At 37.1% G+C, this 23,818-nt stretch overlaps 1 protein-coding gene across 4 annotated transcripts in view; it reads right to left on the bottom strand.

Annotated features, from left to right (window-relative positions):
- Window positions 1-23,818, bottom strand: part of WDR7 (WD repeat domain 7) — a 383,251-nt gene that overhangs the window by 190,574 nt on the left and 168,859 nt on the right. For all 4 annotated transcript variants that reach the window (XM_047765569.1, XM_047765544.1, XM_047765560.1 and 1 more), the window contains one exon: window positions 18,952-19,065. In XM_047765569.1, coding sequence (XP_047621525.1) covers window positions 18,952-19,065 — 114 coding nt within the window. The remainder of the gene's footprint in view (window positions 1-18,951; window positions 19,066-23,818) is intronic.

The raw sequence follows: 23,818 nt of genomic DNA, 5'->3' as shown, positions 1-23,818 counted from the left end.
AGATGAAATAAGACTGATTATGTGTTGACAACTGTTGAAGTAGGAAATGAGCAAATGAATGTTCATTATCTAATTCTCTGTAATTTCGTGTGTCTTTGAAAATTTCCATAATAAAAATAATTTACGCTGAAGTAAACTGGGTCTTGTTGGGTGTTCAGCTCTCAAATAAGTGTAGAGTAAAAACAAAGCAACAGGCAATGGTCAATGAGTTGAGATTCTTATGTGATTACAGAGAAAATTATAAACTTCAAAACAAGAAAATGCTCAGTCTTTGCTTGAAGTCATAAAACTTTTGCTTTAAAATATTTCATATTTTATATATTTCTAACTTTTAATCTGGTATCTCACTATAAAAGAAGAAAAATTTGAAGGTAATGGAATAAAATTTCAAAGCATTGTGATATTTACGGTTAGCATATTCTGTACACTGAATATGCAAAATATTTCGTGTCACGTTTGGCTTAAGTTCCTTAAAATGGAAAATGCATAGACCTTATTCAGTTCTAATTCCAATCCATGAGAATCTGTGGGTTTGATTTTAAAACACAGGATGTGTCTCACCTTTTTTCAGTTTTGAGTACATGCACCAAAACTGAAATTTTTTTTTTGTCTTTTTGCCATTTCTTGGGCCGCTCCTGCGGCATATGGAGGTTCCCGGGCTAGGGGTCGAATCGGAGCTGTAGCTGCCAGCCTACGCCAGAGCCACAGCAACGCAGGATCCGAGCCGCGTCTGCAACCTACACCACAGCTCACGGCAACGCCAGAACCTTGACCCACTGAGCAAGGGCAGGGACCGAACCCGCAACCTCATGGTTCCTAGTCGGATTTGTTAACCACTGCGCCACGACAGGAACTCCCAAAACTGAAATTAATGCCAATAACCTAATCAGTGAAATTTAAAAAAAAAAAAATGGCTCTGTGCTATGAGGACAGTTTTGATGTCCACAATTCTGTGTGTACCCAAGGCTTGAAATTAAATAAACAAAAAATATACAAATTCAGAAGCAGGTAAAAATTCAGTCATTAACATTCATATGACCAAAATTCAGATACCCTTAAATGTCAAGGAAAAATCATTCTAACTTCTTCATGCAATTCAATCATTAAACGGTGGTAGATCCAGTTTGGTACAACAGTCTATACTAATTCAGTAAACAGCAGAGAATCTGGACATAATCGTCTCTGAGCAGTATATCCCTTGTTTAGACTAAACTGCTTAAGAACTAAAGAATCAAAGAACATGCTTTCAGGTATACAGAAGTGAAGCTACAATGACATAGAAATTTCACTGTATACCCGCATACTCAGTGCTTGCTGAGTTCCCTAAAATTAATTCATACAAACCCAGGTCATCATCATCATTATCATCACACAGTGCTTTTCTGAAATACTCTTATTTTTGTTTATAATGCTAGTTATTGAGATACAAGGGCTTAAAAAATATCTCAGAATTTTGCCTGAAGAGAAATAACCGAGTTTCTTCACTTTACACTGATATAGAGACATGTCATTCAACAGGAGTATGTCGGCTCTTTCTATTCTTTTTTTTCATAATAGTGTCTTTCTATTCTCAAAACAAATCAAATTGTTCCCTTTAAAATGGTTAACTTTATGTTATAGGGATTTCATCTCAATAAATCAAACTCTTTCAAGATTTAAGTCCAATTTCCAAGATATTTTTTTCACTTATTTTCCCCATATTTTTTTTCTTAAGTCCACTAGCAATGATTTGATAAAACGGCATTTTTAATAATCAAAACTGGAGGTTATAAAACTTGCTTAAAATTTTACAGTAGCAAATTGTTAAACAGATTCAGCTTGTGACATTTTTACTTAAATTTGTTGGTGATTACAGCTGATGAGAAACATTAATAAATCCAATAACATTTTTCTACATGGCCATTTTGAAATGTCAGCCATTGCTAATCGATAGACTTCTTTTTTGACTGGTCACAATGGCTTACAAAATGGTCACAATGACTAATTTTGAGACCTCTTCACAGGTCATATCCATAAAAAGCCTGATCCAAATAGTTACTAGAATTGTGTATTCCCACTTCTTCACCAAGGAAGGAGCCAATTATATCAGTGGCAATGGCTACATTTGTTTTCGAAATGCAAATGATAAAACTGTGAGCCTCTTTTATATGAACACCTTCAAACTAAAATGCATCTTAACTGCACTGACATCTGTCATTCAAACAGATGTCAACACATAAACCTGACAAAGGACAAGCTGTTTATGAAGTTTGTTGTATGACACATGTTTATCAGTCACAACTCTGAGCAGTCACCTTCGACTGTAAGATGCCTAGGGATTTTTTGGTAAACTATAAAAAAAAAAAAAATCAGAAGTTCCCGTCGTGGCGCAGTGGTTAACGAATCCGACTAGGAACCATGAGGTTGCGGTTCTGTCCCTGCCCTTGCTCAGTAGGTTAACGATCCGCCGTTGCCGTGAGCTGTGGTGTAGGTTGCAGACGTGGCTCGGATCCCGCGTTGCTGTGGCTCTGGCATAGGCCGGTGGCTACAGCTCCGATTCAACCCCTAGCCTGGGAACCTCCATATGCCGCGGGAGCGGCCCAAGAAATAGCAACAACAACAACAACAACAACAACAAAAAGACAAAAAAAATCACAAAAGAACTGACACACAAGTAAAAATTATAATCCTATTAAGGTTCTAATAAAAATAGTCTTTGGAAAATAGTATTAGTTTATAGTTTGAAGTTGTAACTTGTTATAAAAACTCCCCTTGATGAATGGGTTTAAATCATCATTACAGAAGTTTTATTTCAAAGGCTTCTATCAAAGAAATGAAAATTATTACAAAGTGGAAATTATCTGAAACAAAATAACCCTTTCTGATCACATGAACGATCTCCTTTTGCTTATAATTTTATGAGAAAGAAATTAAGAGAAAGGCAAGAAAGAACATATTCCTATTTCTGCATTTGAAGAAGTTAAGTCTATTTCAGATTTCAAAAAAAGCACACACCTAGGTGGTTATGTTTTATACAATAGCTATTGCTGAATACAATGTGTGGTTTTTCAAGGAGTAATTAAACGCAATTTAAAAGCTTCTTTGATCCTACATAACTGAACTGTGTGCTGACAGGATGTGCCCTTAACCCTCTGAAATGAGGCCCAGCAGGAGCCCCCAGGAGCTGGCTAACGTGGCACTAGCATCGTCCCAACAGTGGATTGGGGGCTAGTTGATTGTGGAGTGGCAAATGGTTTCATTTGTTCTATACTTGTAGTCTTCACCAAAATTTAGGTGAATCCTGACCAGAGATGAGAGGAAAGTACTGTTACTGCACCTGCTGCTTTTACTTCAAAAAAAAACCCGGAGTTCCCGTCGTGGCGCAGTGGTTAACGAATCCGACTAGGAACCATGAGGTTGCGGGTTCCGTCCCTGCCCTTGCTCAGTGGGTTAACGATCCGGCGTTGCCGTGAGCTGTGGTGTAGGTTGCAGACGCGGCTCGGATCCCGCGTTGCTGTGGCTCTGGTGTAGACCGGTGGCTACAGCTCCGATTCGACCCCTAGCCTGGAAACCTCCATATGCCGCGGGAGCGGCCCAAAGAAATAGCCAAAAAAAAAAAAAAAAAAAAACCAACTCCAGGTAGAAGAGACTAAGGAAAAATCTGCTAGGTGTAGCTTTGACTACCTTGTATAGCTTTGACTATACAAAACTATTAGTCTTTGCCTTTTCTCTTCTTTTCTTTCTTTTTCTTTTTTTGTCTTTTTAGGGTCGCACCCATGGCAAATGAAGGTTCCCAGGCTAGGGGTCCAATCAGAGCTACAGCCTCGACCTACGCCACAGCCACAGCAACGCCGATCTAAGCCGCATCTGCAACTCCAGATCCAAGCCTGCATTTTCTTTTAAATTAAAATCATGGGAGTTCCCATCATGGCTCAGCGGAAACAAATCTAACCAGCATCCGTGAGGAAAAAGGTTTGATCCCTGGCCTTGCTCAGTGGGTTAAGGATCCAGCATTGCCATGAGCTGTGGCATAGGCCAGAGACTACAACTCCAATTCAACCCCTAGCCTGGGAACCTCTATATCCTGTGGGTGCAGCCCTAAAAAGCAATAAATAAATAAGTAAATATCATGGAGTTTTAAAAAAATCTCCTATTTAAAGAAACTATTCTCAGAAAGTATTTACTGAGTATAAATATGTAAGGTCCTTTACATATATCATGAATCACATGCAGTCAACTGCAAATATCTAAATATCAAATAATCAAAATATTAATACAAGAGGGTCTTTGGTTCTTATTTTTCTATCCCAAATGAAGTTTTCTTAAGGTGATATTTTAAAATAATATAGTACATAAATAATCTTATATTTACCTGATTTACCATACCTTTTTGCTCACTCTAAAACATAGTAACACAAGAGTTCCCGTCGTGACACAGTGGTTAACAAATCTGACTAGGAACCATGAGGTTGCAGGTTCGATCCCTGGCCTTGCTCAGTGGGTTAAGGATCCGGCGTTGCCGTGAGCTGTGGTGTAGGTTGCAGACGCGGCTCGGATACTGAGTTGCTGTGGCTCTGGTGTAGGCCAGTGGCTACCGCTCTGATTCGACCCCTAGCCTGGGAACCTCCATATGCTGCAGGAGCGGCTCACGAAAAGGCAACAAGACAAAACAAAAACAAAAAAAACATAGTAACACAAAGATCTAATTTTTAAATCAAGCAAATCAAGCATTTATACATTCTTACCCATACTCCACCAATATATATACATATACATGTTATAAAAATAAAAGCATACATAAAGTCAAATAGAAATTTGTACATATTGTCCAGATATACATAACTTCCTGATACCCATAGGCAATTGGCTATATATCCTCAGTCATATGACAACCATCCAGTCAATAATGTCTAAGGTGACCCCTGAAAATTTTGAGGGTGATCACTACTGCTAGTTGCTAATTTAAAAGTTACAAATCTCCAATATCACTGCAATGCAACGCCTTTCAAGAATGATTTAAAATTCCTTTAAGTGCTTATAAGTTAGACTCAATACCACACAGGTAAAACTTGTCATCTTAAACCTAAACTGTCCATAAATGCAATGTATTCTGATTTCAGCAAAGCATCTGAAGAAATCTCTTGAAGTACTATTATGAAAAGATAGAGAAATCTGAATTAGGTGGCCTTGCAAAAGGGTTGGTTTGTACTGAGTTGAGAGACCAAACCTCCATAGTCATGTCAGGGCTGGTAACTAGGTGTCGTAGCTCCCTAACCACATGCTGCAGGAGTCTCAGTGAGGCCTAGTCCACAACTACCTCGTTAGCATATGACACCGTAAAAGGCTTGCTCATCACATTCAGGGAGGACATAGAGCTGGAGGAGTAACTAGTCCATCAGATAGCAGAGAGAGGATTCCTAGTCTGGATGGTGGACTGAAGCCAAAGAGATAGAGATCAAAAAAGATCAATATCAAGTACTACTTCTAAATTGGGAAGACTTGAATTAACAGCATTTCATGTAAAAATGGAATTTTGGGGATTTCATATTTAGTAGCAGTTAAAAAACATGGGATGCCTTCTAAAGAAAACCAATTTAATTTTAGAATTATGGAATCCAGATAATGGAAAGCAAGGTAGGTCCTGTAAAAAGTGAACTGGTCTGCAAGCCAGAGCACAGTCAGTTTTGGGTGTTATGTTCTGAGGAGTACCACTGACAAACTGGAGTAGGTACAGACAACCGGAATAGGGAAGGACTAGGTATGAGTTCATGTGAGAAGTTGCTGAAGAACAAAGAGAGGACATGAAGAAGATATTCTCTCTCTCTCTCTCTCACACACACACACACATCAAGCAACATATGGAAGGAATAACAGTGAAAACAGTGAGCCCCACAACTGCAGAGGGGTGGGTGTGTGTGGGTGTGTTGATTCCTCCCATGAGTCACACCCTTGCATGGACAGAGATCTGGGACTTGCTTCTAACCAGAAGAATGTAGCAAAGTGATGGGATGTCACCACCACAATTACTTTACATCATCAGTCACTTCATGATTAGGTTACAGTAAGCATGCCCTAAATATATTCCCTTGCTGACTCTGGATAAGCAAGCTGCTATGATGAGAAATACCTGTGGAGAGGGCCACATGGAATATGAATGGCCTCTGGAAGCTGAGGCCCTTAGTCCTACAACTGCAAGAAACTGACTTTGGCCAATAAAAACATGAGATTGGAAGAAGATCCCAGGCTTCAGATGAGACCTACCCCTGGCCAAGACCCTAAATGCAGCCTTGTGAGACCAGAACAGAGGACGTAACTAAGCCACGCCTGGATTCCCTGACCCTCGGATACTGTGAGATTATTTTAAATTGCAACACTTATGGTGGTTTATTATGTAGCAAAAGAAAAGTAATACAGTGTGCAAGCAGGGTTGGATAAACTTTATGTTCAGTGATGTAGTATGAGGAATTCCTTGTACTAGGTAAAAGATTGATCTGGAATCTGGTTACTAGATTATGAACTGGGTCTTTATTTTTTTTTATTTTTATTTTTTTTGCCTTTTGTCTTTTTAGGGCTGCACTCACGGCATATGGAGGTTCCCATGTTAGGGGTCTGATCGGAGCTGGTGCCACCAGCCTGCGCCAAAGCCACAGCAATGCCAGATCCAAGCTGTGTCTGGGACCTACACCACAGCTCACGGCAACACCGGATCCTTAACCCACTGAGCGGATCCTTAATCCACTGAGCGAGGCCAGGGATGGAACCCACAACCTCATTGTTCCTAGTTGGATTCGCTTCCGCTGCACCAAGATGGGAACTCCTAAACTGGGTCTTTCCAATTCTATAGTAATACAGCAAAAATGGGGAAGGGGGATTTTTAATATGGCATATGAATGACACTAATATTTTCATACTAAATTCATAATAAAACACTTATACAACAGCATAAATCATTTTACTTCAATTGACATTTGTAAATGTAAGCATTAATCTTACTGAGATTTTCTGTCTTATTGAAATAATAGGTAACAATTAGCTTATTTTAACTGTAAACCTAAACCCAGTCTGGGAAGTGAAACATTATCTTGCCAAATATCTGGAATATATGTTTTCAAAAACTGAGCTAAAAGGTAAGCATTTTTGGCAAGTATGGGAACTGCATTAAATGTCTCTCTCTCTCTCTCTCTTTTTTTTTTTTTTCTTGGCAAGACTATTAATGACAATATGGTGAAGATTTTCTTCTGTCCTTTAGGTGTTATCACCTTTTAAGTATGCTTTCCTCAGTCTAGCAGTGACTCTCAGCTAAATGACTTGTACCAGATTCTTCAGAAAGCTTTTCAGTATCACTGTCTCTCTTCCATAGCAACCCCCTCCACCACTGGCCAATGGACTTGAATATGCAAATTAACACAGCTTAAATATAAATAAGTATCAGCTTTTAAAGCTGGCATTGTTCCTATTTTATCAAATGATTTACTCTTCTTTATCAGATTCAACTCACACAATAAATATGGTAAGAGGAAGTTAATATTAAAAAGTTTAAGAAAATACAATAATTCATTTATATTTTATGATCCAGCCTTCGGAAATTTCTAAAAATTTGCAAAGAAGTCTGGAATGCAGCTTATTTCTTTAACTATAAAGTATAAATCCACCCAGTAAATTTATATCCCTGGGAGTGATGATCAAAACACCTAGAAAAAAAATCATCTTTTCGTCAGGAAGAACTAATTTATAAATGACTTACAAGTTAGTCACAAGCCATTTATTCTATTTATAAAAGCAAATCACTGAAGGATGATGGTGGTAATGAGGAAGGAGGAGGAAAGAAGGGAACATGTAATATTTCCTGTGTCAGTTGCTCTGCTAAGAAGGTTACAGGCATCATCTCATTTAATCTCCTAACCAATCTTACTACGCTCAGATTTCAGGTAAGACAGTCAAGGCTCAGCATAGCCAGGTAACTTGCACAAGGTCACAGAGCGAATAATCAGGAAAGTAGAGATATGAACAGATAATGAGATACCAGAGCCTATGCTGCACCCGTACTGATTCTAAAATATTCTAATTACATATTTACTACTGCAAGACCAGCCTTCCATCCAGGTGATTTAAATTTGTTTCATTTTGTTTTTCTGGTTCTGTGAGGTCTACGGATTCACTCTTAGGCATATGTATGAAATGTAAGTTTTGCCTCATAGTAACATGAGTTTCTTAAACCTTCATGAATAATAGTTCTTTCGGTAAAATTTTTCCAACAAATAATAAACACAACTAGTCATCAGCCTTGCCTTTTGAAGCATAAACTCCACTCTATACTCAACAACTAGGAAGTATACTCAACAACTAGTAAGTACTCAGTACCTAGAAGGTGATCAAAAATAACTGTTGAATGAAAAGAAAAACCATGGAGGCAGAATTAAGTACATTGGGCATGAAGTCAATTATCGTAAATCCCTTTCATATCTGTTTAATAATAAGCCCTGCTTTAAAGTAACACATAGCACAGGATGTAAAATCTGCAATGTGCCACTGAACACGCCTGCCCTGTAGACACTTGACCCTGGATGGTACTGCCAGTCCATTAGCTCCAGCCTGGCCACACTCTCAGCCTCCATAGAGTCTTCACTTCAAACCAAATTCTAAACTAACAGCTTCAGCTCAAAAGCTTCTGTGCTACAAATGCAGGCTTACCTCACTTGTAATACCTACCTTCCACTAATCCCAGTGCCCTGAATTCTCCTATCTAGTGCTTGTCATAGGTACATGTATGTCACGCATGTGCATGTGTAAATATCAAGCCTCTCTCTAAAATTATACCTTTAGTTTCTCCACTAGGATCCTCCTTAGAATGTGCTGATAGAAAAGGACAAAGTGCATATTAATGTTTTGTTGAATCAAATTGAATGTTCCTTAGACTTCTTTTAGGTGGTACCAACAACACTGAAAACTATACATTTACAAAAAGGGCAAAAAGAGAGTAGCTAGTTTAGTTTTCCTGAATGCTTTTTTATTTTATTTTATTTCTGCTTTTCAGGACTGCACCTGTGGCACAGAGAAGTTCGTAGGCTCGGGGTTGAATCAGAGCTGCAGCTGCCAGTCTACACCACAGCTCATGGCAATGCTGGACACTTAACCCACAGGGCAAGGCCAGGGATCAAACCTGCGTCCTGATGGATACTAGTCGGGTTCGTAACTGGCTAAGCTACAATGGCAACTCCCCCTGAATCCTTTTGAATTAGGTTTACTTCATTTAATTCACCCATTTTATTTGGGATATACTATTATCCAAAAAAAAAAAAAGTAAATATTCTCACTTGATTTTATCCTACATGTGAGGGAGGATCCCTCTTTCTAGTGTATCACAACACTGGAGAAAATACATTCAGATTCATGCTTGTCTTCACCTCAGATAGGAAATATTAACTTTCATTTAGGATTCAAAATTTCAAATTAAGGGTAAAAGCCATTAAGCTGGACAATTAATTTTCAATCCAGAAGTCTTGGGGAAATTCAAGGATGATAGTCAATTGATCTTTTTGTATATTTAAAGTGACAAGAGGAGTTCCCGTCGTGGCTCAGTGGTTAACTAATCTGACTGGGAACCATGAGGTTGCAGGTTTGATCCCTGGCCTTGCTCAGTGGGTTAAGGATCTGGCGTTGCCGTGAACTGTCGTGTAGGTCAAAGACGCGGCTTGGATCTCCTGCCGCTGTGGCTCTGCCGTAGGCTGGCGGCTACAGCTCCAATTCGACCCCAAGCCTGGGAACTTCCATATGCCTCGGGAGCGGCCCAAGAAATGGCAAAAAGACCAAAAAAAAAAAAAAAAAGTGACAAGAAGGTATCTGGAAGAACTCTTCAAAATGCCACATCCGTTTTAAAACTTATTTTTCCCCTTTAATGTGGTTTGCACAGTAAAAGTAATCATTCACAGGTATGACGGAAAGTCTGTGAATTATGAGACATTGTTGTCATTACTTTTGTGAATTACAACTTTTGGTCATATGGGTTTGATATCAATTATAAGGGTAATTCATGTAATATACAGATATATAATAGTGGGCCATGATCTAATGCAATCCATTCTTACCCATGAGACATTATTACACAGCTCACAAAAGGCCAAATTTTAAGTTCATCCTGAAGGTTACTCACTAACAAGAAAGGCTTTTTTTGAAAATAGCTCCAACATTCTTATCCAACTAAATATTTCTTTTTTCCTATTTAGTCTGAATTTATAAAAAATATATACAATATTAAATCTTAAAACCAAGCCTTAAGCCCTATGTTCTAATACTATGTATGTGCTGGTGTAATTATGTGCATGGTTTTATATGAACATAAAATGATTATAATTTTATATAGAAAATATGTAATATTATCTTCCTGTACTAATTACCCATGTTTATTTTTTAAGAGAACAGGAATTCCTGTTTTCACATTTTAAATATTTCCTTGTGCTACATTAAAAATTAAACAATATTAAAAATTAAAACAGGTTTTCTATATCACACAAAGAAAAAATGATATGCCATAATAAATATATCAGTTTCTTTTTATCTTTATATGATTTTTTTAATGACTTGGTTTTGACAAATTACCTCCACTTAAGAACATAAGCTCTTAGAGTTCCCTTCGTGTCGCCACAATCTGCGAACCTGATTAGGATCCATGAGGATGTGGGTTCGATCCCTGGCCTTGCTCGGTGGGTTAAGGATCTGGTGTTGCTGTGAGCTGTGGTGTAGGTCACAGATGTGGCTTGGATCCCGTGTTGCTATGGCTGTAGCTGTGGCTGGCAGCTCTAGCTCTGATTAGACCCCTAGCCTGGGAACTTCTATATGCCACGGGTACAGCCCTAAAAAATAAAAAAAAAAAAAAAAAAGAGGCAGTTGGCCTGGGTTCAAATCCTGACTGCCATTTCCTATCTATGGGTTTTATGTGGAAAGTCACTTAATCATTCTGTGCCTCCCTTTTCTCTCTTGTAAAACAGAGGTGAATCATAATGAGGACAACTACAGAGAATGATAAGGATTAAAAAGAACCTAGAGTGTAGACTGATACTTACTGCGTACTTAATAAAAACTAGTGAGTTGTTGTGATAGTTATTAAGTTCCTGATTTTTAAACACGTTATTTTAGATGAGTGTGCTAAGGTATCAATTACTGTTTATCTGACCAACCCCTTTGCCAAAGTATGATATGCAAACAGCCAATACATACACATTAAAAACATAATAAAAGTGCTATTATTAGAAAACATCATTTTGGCTGATTCTGTACCAATACAACAGCTAATTAATTTAGGCTAGAGCACTTCTGATTCTTTATAATTTATTTAAATACACAATACTCCCTTGATCAAAATATACTGATATTAAGCAGATTTCTCATCTATAAAAGCTTAAAAATATTTTAAAAGTGAAACTGAAGACTCTAATGGTATTTATTAGCCCTTTGCAACTCTTCGCTCTTGCCTCTTTTCCTTCTGTGCTTTTTCTCAGGCAAGTCACCCCAGGCTAACTTCTTAAACATAAGCTTGAACACATTAAAACTGGGTATGTTAACTTGCAATTTTCAATGGACAATAAAAAGCAAGTTTTCTTAGTACTAAATGACTGTAGACATCCTGCAGAATGCCACAAAACACTGCAGCATCACCCAACATGATTCCACACTCTCATTCCTCAGTGGTGTGTGTTGAAATGTCAGGCCTCCTGGAAAAACCCTCTATTTCCTTCCTTTCTGTGAGCACCACCTCCATCCCCACAGAAGCCACCCCGCTTCTCCAGTGGTGGGCCACCAAGCACGGAATCTCTTGGATAACAGCTACTCTGGTATCTCTAGTTCCAGAAAAACCACAAGAGATTTAAGTTTTCATTGACAGAGGTGAGCCTAGAAATGAGGCTCAGGGCAATCAAAGGGAGAGACACACACAGAGGGAAAGGTGAGCCTAAAGATACAGAAACCAAACTGATAAGAAACTCAGACCACTGTTCATGAGCACATGTCCACTGTCTGGTTAATACTAAAGGCCACAAAAAGGGGACTCTCTGAGAGTCTGTTCACGTGTACCTCCCACCATTGCACATCCCATCTGCTGTTTTCTCACTAAGACTGAAGTTACAAAACACACTTGTCTGGGGTATTTTCCCTGTCTCTTCTCATTTACATCGTATGGATTACATTCTTTTCCTGATTGTGAAGACATACTGTTTTCCAAGAGAAAAAGACAAATTTTTTTATTGGGAACAACAGTGACTAATTCAGTAGAGTTAATTATGCTCTTAGATTGTCTTTCGATTTTGAGAAAATGAAGACTTGGGAAAGATCTATCTAGGAATAAGCCTATATTCCCTCACTAACCTGGAGAAATTAAACACTACTGGTGCCATTAAATACTCACTAAGGAGAAGGGGGCAGATTAGGGATATATATATATACTATATATGAATAGTAAATATGTACAATATACAGTATAAAGAATATATGGGCTGCTATTTGAAATATGAGTTACTGTGCATTTTTTCTAATTCAGTCAAAGATTCGATAAACATTTATTGAGAAGATGCTATGGACCAGGGCACTATAAATACAGAGGTAAAAGTCACATGCCCACCTGTAATGCATAGAGGACCAGTAAATGTTCACTTAGGAGTATTACAGAGAGCAAGATCAGAAGTACATGTAACAAACTGGGAGAACTTACATAAGGGGGTCCGGGAGGTCTTCAGGGAGATGGTGACGCTCTTATGCTGAGTTTGAAGGGAACCCTCAGAACTTCACCTCTTGTGTGAGAGAATTGAGAGCATACCAGCCAGAGGAAAAGGCATAGGAAAGTATGAGTTGTGAAACAGCAGGGTACTCTGGGGAAACTAAGTTCAATATTGCTATAGCAGCCACTGAAGCTAGAGACAGGGGTCAGGTATTTGAAGGGCCCTAGATATCCACTAAGGTGTTTGAATTTTGTGCTATAATTAATGGGAAGCCGTAAAGCAGTAGTTAATGAAGGTGAAGGGTGATGAACTGGCTTCTGAAACTCTCAGAGGAATGGAAGACATGAACTGGGGCATGGGGGTAGGGTGGGGAACAAGGGAATGGAAACAAGAAAAGGGTTACAGGAGAATATAATAACAATCCAAAGTAGGAAAAATTAAAGTCTGGATGTAGGTATTCTCTGTGGCAAAGGAGAAGAGGAAAATCAACAGGAGATATTTAAGAGGTGTATTTTATAAGAGCTGGTCCCAAATACCTGCAGACATTGTTGGAAAGTAGGAAAGTCAGGATTATTCCTTAGTTTCTGGTTTGGGGTGTCAGGTGGTTAATGGCACCCTTAGTGATGCCTTGAAATGAGATACAACTATAAAAGGAGATGAGTTTTAAAAATAAATAGGAGCTCATTTCGAACTTGGTATTTAGGTATCGAAGGGACATTCAGGCAGAAGGGCACATTAATCTGACACTCTGAACAAAAGCTTAGGTTGGAGACACAGATTTCATAGTATGTATCATGCACGTGGTAGTTAAAACCAAAGTAAAGAAGAAAATCAATCACCCAGAGGGAAAATATGAAAAAAGAAAATGAATGACTAAGAGCCATAATTTTGGCTGTACTTTCATATTGCTATCAGAAACTCTCAAATACCATATTTAGAAATATTCTACTTAACATTCCTATCAATGTATAACTAAAACCAAGCAGTAAACACTAAACAACAAAAAAAATTTTACTTTACTTTTTCTTCCCCCAGATTAAAAAAAAAAGTATAGAAAGGTAAGGTAAATTATCTGGAATGACGTAGTTCAGAAAACTATGAAATCCACACTTTTATTTTTCCTAATATCTGTTTTCATGAAAACTGCATGGTAAATAAACCACAGTGTTAGTAATTTATAATTATCCAAAATCTTAATATAGGAAACTCATATTTTATAATAGCCAACATCCTAAAGTCAATCACAAGAGTAGTGGTAATAGTTTAGAACTAATTATTTAAAATTCACCTAGATTTGTACTGCTTTTAGACTATTGATAAGTTAAAGAATGAGAAAGGGGAAAGGGTGCGATAGAGAAAGTCTTATCTAGTTTACTAATTATAAGGCCTCTTACTTTGTTACTTCTGATTTATGAATACATAATGCCCCAAATTTTGTTCTTTAGAACTTATCTGTACTTTAACAGGATGAATTCCTTATCTTTCAGTAAAAACAAATGTATAAACATTTTATGAACAGGGACTCAGTAAATGGTAAAATTAACGAATCAATATTTAGTCTCAGACAAGATGTGTTTCAGTTCCATCTTAATATACTAGAAATGTTGCCTTTAATGTGTGAATATATGTTAAGGGGTCAGTTTTATACAGTGACCTCAAAAAGCTAGACAGAACAATAACCATTTCATTTTACAAGTATGTAATAAAACAACTGTTTAGTAATGAACACCACTTACATTTATAATCTTATATCATGGTAGTCCGAAATAAAGAACAAAGTTTAAAAGGACATTTAAAGTACAGGGAATTGCCATCATGGCTCAGTGGTAACGAACCAGACTAGTATACATGAGGACATGGGTTTGATCCCTGGCCTCACTCAGTGGATTAAGGATCCAGCATTGCCATGAGCTGCGGTGTGGGTCGCAGAGATGGCTTGGATCCAGTGTCGCGTGGCTGTGGTATAGGCTGGCAGCTGCAGCTCTGATTCGACCCCTAGCCCGGGAACTTCCATATGCCAAGGGTGCGGCCCTAAAAAGACACACACACACAAAAAAAAAACATTTAAAGAACAAATATGTAATGATTTTCCCCCTCAGGGAGATAATCTCTTGCTCTACATTTTGAATAACAAGTTTGTGTTCTAGATAATAAGATGCCTAGCAAATATCAGGCTTATGCTTGCTATCATAAGCAATAAAGGTGGACTGTGACATCATCTCACATTGCAGAAGAAAATGAAAATATATCAAAGTTCACTGAGTTTGAGAATGTGAGGTAGGGTGAAGTGGTGCTGAAGATCACACAGAATCTTTGGATTCAGGCAGGGTTCATTTTAAATCCTAGGCCAATTTCTTGTTAAATAGGTGAACCCATGAACGAGACGACTCTGGGCTTGTTTCCTCATCTATGTATCTGGAAAAATACTAACTAGCTTATGCTTCAAAGATATACTGTAAAGTGCTTGGCACATAGTAAGCTGACAACTGATACTGCTTTCAAGTTTCTCTTACCATTCTCTATTTTTTTCTTTTTTCATAGCATTTCTCATTTTTTAAGTAAATTAAACTTAAATTAAAAAAAACAAACAAGTAAGAGTCAACACACCCATCTCAATCCATATATCACTGCAGCATTTGTTGTAAGCAGCTGAATCTGTCAGCTGTGCTGCTGATCTAGTATCAAGCTCTTTTTGACAATGTCAGTGACTCGTGACCCTTTATCCCTGTTATGTGGTCAGTTTGTGCCCTTGCTGTATTGAACAAGAGGCAGGACACAGCAGTATGACCATCAGAAGAACAGAGTGACTTCCTTAAAGGGATCCAGGTAGGTTTGTAAGTGAAATCCTTCTAAAATTATTTTTAACCTGCAATTAGGAGAGGTTGTTTTAAAAATGCAACATTTAGAAAACGCATAGCTTCATCCTCACTTGGAATGCCATCCTTTACTACAATGAAAACGGCACAGAAATAATTAACAAAGTCGCCTAAAAGGTCTGCCTTAAAAATAGGTTATGATTTATTTAAAACTTTTCCCTATATAACAATTTTTAGTGAGATTTACTGCATTATTACCTACTAATATTATAATGAAAATAAGAACATGTTATTTACAACTATTGAGTATATAGCTACACAAACATTTAAATGGCAATACTAAAAATAAAACTATACACACAAAAGCAAATACACAGGCATAGAATAATATTTATGATTCCAAAATTATATAATATAGAAATAATCTTAACACCACCCTTTCACTTTCAAGGAAATACTGCTATGGTTGATAAAATCGATTTTAAAATATACAGAGTATCGTGAAACCTGAAACAATACCATCGAGGGAAAAAAAGAACATTTCCCATGCATACTGTCTAATATTTTTTTTAAATATGAGGAATAGGTTAGAACACTTTTTCTACATAAAACGATATTAATCTGTGAAAATGGCTAATGTGGCTTTGATATGTAATTTCAAACATCTGGTTAAAGGAAAGAATTTGCTAAACCTTAAGCTGGAAGGCTAAGCAAAACGGAGTGTGTGTGTTGACCAAGGCACACTGGCATTACTTTGTAGAGCCGATCAATAGATATTAGCTTTAAAAAAGAAAGATGTAGAAAGAAGCTGCAGCATATTTTTTAAATGACAGGGTGAAGGTTTAAATTGTCTAAATCAAGGCTCAATTTTTTTCTTCCCAGTTTTTCCAGCTGTTCTCTTCCAGTTAAGACTCTTCATTTCAAATAAATTTAATTAGTTCCAATTGATCATAGCCAACACGTATACAGCTTTATCCATGCTTCTTTACTTTTATAAGGTAAACCCTAACAAAGACTGTCAGGCTCAGATCTAAGGGTCGTTAAGACAATAATCATGCCTTATTTGCTCTGACCCAAAAAAAAAAAACTTCAAAAATGAAATTCTACCTACAGTGAAAGCACTAAATTATACTTCCTATCTTAATCGCTACCTTGGTCAGTTTTTATGGAAAAAGTAAGTCCCAGGTGACTACAAAAATAAAATGAATACAACTATGCATATTAGCCTAGCTTAGCATTCAAATAAGAATTCATTCAAAATCCAAGCAAGTATCTCTACCATGCTATAATTTCTATTTATTTTATGAGGTGATATTATTAGAGCAATTTCTTTTAAATAGCCAGAAGGGGAAAAATCAGATTTCTGAAAGCGAATGGCTAAACTGGCCAGTTTTCCCTTTTGAAGCATATGTGCTCTGCAATGCTGGTTGTCCCAAAATAAGGTTTTTCTGCTTGAAACAGGTTTCTCTCAATGCACCTACCATATTTTTCATAATGTAATTTATATAGGATTCTAGTCAATAAAAAGAAATATGGTTTTCTTCTAAACCCTCACAAAAATCTATACCACATCTTAATCAAGTCACACAATCTAAAGGTAACCTGAATGATCTACAGGCTGCAGCATGCTAGTTGCTCTGACAACATGTTAAGGAAGCCTTTTTTAGTTATTTAAATTCTTTAGATATTGAACGTTCTTGCCTCTAGTACTCATGGCAAGAAATGGGTAAACCAACTGATAAAAGCCATTCGTCACATACATTTAACTGAACTTCTTACAGATGAAAATACAGTTTATGTAGCCTTAATTGACTCTGCAGACAAGATTTTCATTTTGAAGCTTCTTGATTTTTTTAAACAATAAAGACAGAGTCACGTGCTGTAATGCTATCTCATGACCTGGCAGTGCATAATTCAAAATTTCAATGTCCTGATTTAATAATGCTTACTCGAGTGCTCAAAAATGGAGCTTTTATTCTGGAATTCTACAATGACACAGGCGACTCCTCTTTTTCTGTTAAGTAAATCCACTACCTTGCTACACAAGAAAACCTTTAAAATTTAGAGGGAATAAGAAAACATATCTCTAACAGTACGTATAGTTTAAAAAGCAGTGAAAACTGAATAAAGCAAAAATTGCTTTTTAAAAATCTGCAAATGAAATTATTTTCCTTAGTAACTACCCAAACAAGTTCCATAATTGTTAAGTACAAATGACCTTCAGCAAACTGGGAGATTTTCTAAATAATTTATATATTATTTATATATTTAAGGGGGATGATTTTTTTTTGAAAATCAATAAATTGATACATTAAATATAATACCTACCACTATCATCTCATTTTTCCTGAAAACCAGGAGATTCTCAATGTAGTCAATTGCTTCTTTGCAGCAGTGGCACAAGCCTATAGCTTTTTAAATAAAGGCTTTTTAAATTTTCAAGGGAGATCATTAAGCTCCCCTCAACTTCTTCCCAGTGAAAGAAATTTAAGGGCATTCAGGTGATAACAATAAAGAACCTGCCACACAGAGCTTTAAAAGGAAAAAGGGAGGTGGGGGGAGCCAACTTCCCTTTGGTGGCTTTTTTTTGTCTTGTTTTGTTTTGTTTTTACTCCCTTTAATTTATGTTGAAAATTTTACTGATATTTTCTGGGCATGTTTCTATTCAAATTATTGATTACTGTTAAGTTAATATTTCTTGCTTCAAATAACTATAGATTTATGTGGTCAGATTTTACATTTTAACCATCCACATTAAAAACAAGAGTTTATCATTCTTCATACTAATACAAATATTTTGAATAGGTTGTTTTATCCTCTGTGCATTGAAAGAAACTGAGCTGAATGTAATTGAAAGTGCTTTAAGTCTGTTTTAAAAAATAGGCTGAACATATGCAGTATACGGCTTTCATATATTTTACCTTATATACCTGATTACATGATAATACAGATATGAATATTCAATACCCAAACAATGTATGTAACTTTAAAAGCAGCATTCATTTCTGCAGTATTGGTCGAAAGAGTATCTGTAAGTTTCCTATGTAGCCTATGTTGCATATTTTGCTATTACGACATCAGTATTTTCAGTTTACCCTACTATAATTGCAAAATTTTTCATAACACAATAAGCGTATTCCGCTACATGTTCCACGGCTTTAATAATGATCCCAGCCTCTGAATAAGAAGGTCTACGGAAAATCAAGTGCACAGCTAGCAGGTTCATTGTTACCACAACAATAAGCAAACCTGGACCGAATAAACAGTTCTGCTTCTTTCTACCTCAGGATCAGAAAGGACACTAAAGGGTCTCAAAAAAACCAAACACTTTATCAATACAAGTTTCCATCTTTTCCATCAACATATTTAATTCCACTAAAAATGGCCTAAATGCGTTTTTCAATATTGGACAAAGCTCATCCGAATGACGTTAAGATGTCCGTGCTTACCAGTCGTGATGTCATCATCTACAAGGTCATGCTCTTCCTCTTGGACTTTGGCTTCTGGCCCAGAGGCTTCAGGAGCAGTGGGAATAGTCTGCATGGCTTCTGCTGAGACCCCGGCTAAAACATTTGAGATCCACAAAGGTTAGTTTTTAAAAATCAAAGAAAGGTGGTCCAAAACTCTTAAAGCATTTTAACTACTGCATACAAATGCAATATGTTTTAAAAAATACAATATATTCACCCAAATTAGGAAGAGACAAATAATGAATAAATCGTTCATGTGAACTCCATTTCTTAAGGTGTGTATCTGTACATGGGTGCAAACTGTATTAACTTTTAACTAAGATTTGGGAATAGAAAAATGATGAAGTAAATAAATTATGGTTTCACTTGATTCCTTCCAATGTTTTTGCTACAGTTAATTTAGCAGATTTAGACATTATTATGCTAAAAGGGGGGGACAGCTAAAAAGTAAAGGAATATTTTCAAAATTTACTCTTCCTTTATATTAGTTTGCTTATAATTTGGGGATTGGGAAGAAGGACGATAACAAAAAAGAGGCTTGTGTTCTGGGTCTGTGTAAGAGACCTGAGATGCACTGCCCCAAGGGCATAGCTCCATCTCTGAAGGAATTAGATATGAGGTCAGATAGTTATGGAACTAAAAGGACCCAACTGAAAGCAGACAGGTGAACAAGATCAGGGCACCAAAAACTTCCATTCTGCAAACCATCTGAGAATCGAAAAGTTCACACAAATGTCTCTTCCTTGCTCACCTATCTTCCCACCCCCCACTATCTGAAAGTAGAGCATTACTGTTCAAAACTATGGCAGCTTGATGCTGAGATGCTGAGTGTAGTTCCCAAGGAAGGAGCTCGGAGGTACCACTCTAGCTGCTGGTGGTGCGCCTGCCTCTGTAACAGCTCACTGCTAGACAAATGCTGAATGCTATTAAAGCTTTTTGGTTTTTTTTTTGTTTTTCTCTTGTAAAAGTAAAAATCATTTTCAAGTATCTTTCAGTTAGCAAAAACAGGCACTAATGTCAATGTTTCAAAAAGGCAAAGTGGTATAAAGCAAATGTTCAAAAAGCGGGGATACCTGTACTTTGTTGTGAATTTGCATCTATGTGTTATTTCTAATTTGGTAATGGCTGGGAGGGGGCTTAATATTTTTCATGTGGTTATCAGCAGGTATTGCTCAGTCACGGTACATAAAAAATCTCACTCATTAGAAGTTACTTCAGGAGTTGAATCTTTTAATTAAATCTCTTAATAAGTACTTCAATAATTGCATATATATAGAAGCCACAAGTATTTCAGGATTTCTTTTCTTCCAATGTGCATTAACTTAAACATCTCTGTGAAATTCAAACTTACAGCCTCAGGTTTACGAAAGGAATCAAGAGAAGAAGAATCTTACTCATTAACCATCATTAACCACCATGAATAACCCAGAACTTGACCTACCAGTAGGCATTTCAAGGGTTAATAATTCCCATTTTAGTACAATCACTTAGTTCAGAATTCTTTCAATAACAACAGCAACAAAAATGAACAGTGCTAAATCAATGGTCCCCAGTGACTGCAAAATAACAAAGCCATCCCCCTTTACAGTATCCTTTTTATTGTTGGGTTTTCAAGATTAAATTTTAAAATAAAGAAGGGGATTACTAGAAAAATAGTATTAGGTTACTTATTTAGTTAAATATGACTATCAGTAAAAAAATCACAAAGAGGAGATAAGAAAGTAAATGCCACATTCCTAAACCCTTACAGCTTAGGTAGGAAATCAAAGATCATTATTTTATGTTATTAAAATAAAACATAAATCTCTCAGCCTCATTCCTGGCTTAAGAGTTGATAATTCTGAAAATGATCAGAGGAATTCTGTCGTGTCTCAGTGGTTAATGAACCCGACTGGTATCCATGAGGATACGGGTTCGATCCCTGACCTCGCTTCATGGGTTAAGGATCTGGTGTTGCCATGAGTTGTGGTGTAGAACACAGATGCAGCTGGAATCCCGAGCCCGAGTTGCTGTGACTGTGGCATAGGTCAGCAGCTACAGCTCCGATTTGACCCCTAGCCTGGGAACTTCTATATGCTGCGACTGCTGCCCTAAAAAGAGAAAAAAAGAAAAAAGAAAAAGAGGAAATAAATAATCAGAGAAACAGAGAAATAATATTAAGGAATAGTTTAGATGGTAACAACCATTTATTATAAGTATTTTCCTTTCCTGTAAATTTAAGGAATTCTGAGAAAATATTTATGTGTAACAAGTTTACAAATCCATTTAAATTTATCTCATTTAATCAGAAAGGTCAAGCACTTGCTCAACATAACATAGCTACTAAATTCAAGAACCAGTATTGACATGCAGGTCTTTCGATTTCAAACCCCAATTTTTTTACCACCAAGTCCCTCCAGGTACTAAGTTCCTCATGGCAGGATAGGAAGTATTACCGAACATCACAACACAACCAGGAGAAATCATGGGATCATGTCATACTGAATATAAATACTGTCAAGTCCTACATGGAGATCTTGGGCTATACCAGACAACTGTTCAATTGAGGGCATTCAGTATTTTGAGACAGAGCTTAAGGAGCATCAGTGTATAGCTCAAAGTAACCAAGGTTGAAAAACAAAGAAGTAGCTCTACTAAAACCGGTTCTTTGCTTGATGCTTTCCAAAACAAAGTAAGAGTTACAAAAATCCTATTATCTCTTTGCAGAAAAAAGGAAAATACAGTTGATATTTGAATGCAGGGATTAGAGGCACCAACCGTCTGTGCAGTTGAGAATCTGCATATAACTTATAGTCAGCCCTTTGTATCCATGGTTCCTCCTTATCTGTGGATTCAACCAACCACAGATCTGTAGTATTTACTAGTGAAATAAATCCACACATAAGTGAACCCACTCAATTCAAAACCATGTTGTTCAAGGGTCAACTGTACAAAAAACCCCAAAAACTACAGATCAATATCTCTCATGAATATAGTCTCAAAAATCCGTAATAAAATATAAGGAAGTAGAATTCAGCAAAATATAAAAAGGAATTATAGGCTATGCCCAAGTGAGATTTATTCTAGAGATGCAAGACTAGTTCTATATTCAAAAATCAAACAATATAATCCAAAATTTTAACAGACTAAAGAAGAAAAAAATCCTGTGATCATGTCAATAATTTGACAAAATATGACATCAATTCATGATTACAAAAAAACAAACCTCTCAGAAAAACAGTTACAGAGGAGAGAGGGAAACATTCAATTTAATGAAGAGCATCTACTAAAAATCTACAGCTAGCTAACATTTTACTTAATGGTGAAAGACTGAATGCTTCCCTCCTATAATCAAGAATGAAACAAAGCTGTCAACACTGCTGCTCTTATTGAACCTAGCATTGGAAATTCTAGCCAGTGCAACTCAGCAAGAAAAGAAAACACATACAGTTTTGGAATGGATGAGGTAATCCTATTCAAGGAAAAAACAACTGCCTACATGGCAAATCTAAAGGAATCTACAAAAATAATTTTTTTTTCTTTTTCTTTTCTTTTTTTTTTTTTTTTGGCTTTTTTAGGGCCGCACTTGTGGCATATGGAAGATCCCAGGCTAAGGAGCGAATTGGAGCTGCAGCTGCCAACCTACCTCACAGCCACAGCAACGCGGGATCCCAGCCGCATCTAAGACCTACACCACAGCTCATGGCAATGCCAGATATTTAACCCACTGAGCAAGGCCAGAGATCAAACCCAAATCTTCATGGATACTAGCTGGGTTCATAACCCCTTGAGCCACAATGGGAACTTACCCCAATTTTTTTTAAATTGTATTCTGGAATGGATGTGTACATATACAACTGAATCACTTTGTTGCAGAGCAGAAATTACAACAACATTGTAAATCAACTATACTTCAATAAACTTTAAAAAATGAAAAGAAAAAACAAAAAGGGGAGTTCCCGTCGTGGCGCAGTGGTTAACGAATCCGACTAGGAACCATGAGGTTGCGGGTTCCGTCCCTGCCCTTGCTCAGTGGGTTAACGATCTGGCGTTGCCGTGAGCTGTGGTGTAGGTTGCAGACGCGGCTCGGATCCCGCGTTGCTGTGGCTCTGGTGTAGGCTGGCGGCTATAGCTCCGATTCAACCCCTAGCCTGGGAACCTCCATATGCCGAGGGAGCGGCCCAAGAAATAGCAACAACAACAACAACAAAAAAGACAAAAGACAAAAAAGAAAAAAAGAAAAAACAAAAAGAATAAAAATTGCATTTCTATACACTAGTAATGAACAGGTTGTCACCTAAATTTAAAAAATACTAATGATAATTCAAAAAGACTGAAATACTCAGATATAAATCTAAAAAAACATACATAGGACTTATATGTTGAAATCTACAAAGCACTGATGGAGTGTCAAAGAGATGAAATGGAGAAACACCACATTCCTGAGTTAAAAGATTCTACATAGTAAAGATGTCAATTCTCCATATATAGGTTTAGTGTAACTTCTATCAAATCCCAGCAAGATTTTTAGGTACATACAGATAAAATTGTTCTAAAATAATTTGGAAAAACAAAGGAACTAGAATAGTAAAAGAATTTGGGGAGTTCTTATTGTGGCTCAGTGGGTTAAGAATCCAACGTAGTATCCATGAGGATGTAGGCTCAATTTCTGGCCTCACTTGGTGGGTTAAGAATCCAGCACTGCTGCGAGCTGTAGTGTAGGTTGCAGATGCAGCTTGGAGATTTGGCTCAGATCTGGCATTGCTATGGCTGTGGCATAGGCCTGCTGCTGCAGTACCAATTCGACCCCTAGCCCAGGAACTTTCACACACCACAAGTGCAGCCCTAAAAAGAAAAAAATTTATAT

This window comes from Phacochoerus africanus, chromosome 2 (genome assembly GCF_016906955.1).
Source record: "Phacochoerus africanus isolate WHEZ1 chromosome 2, ROS_Pafr_v1, whole genome shotgun sequence".
Classification (NCBI taxonomy): Eukaryota; Metazoa; Chordata; class Mammalia; order Artiodactyla; family Suidae; genus Phacochoerus; species Phacochoerus africanus.
This window is presented reverse-complemented; position numbering and strand designations above follow the sequence as displayed.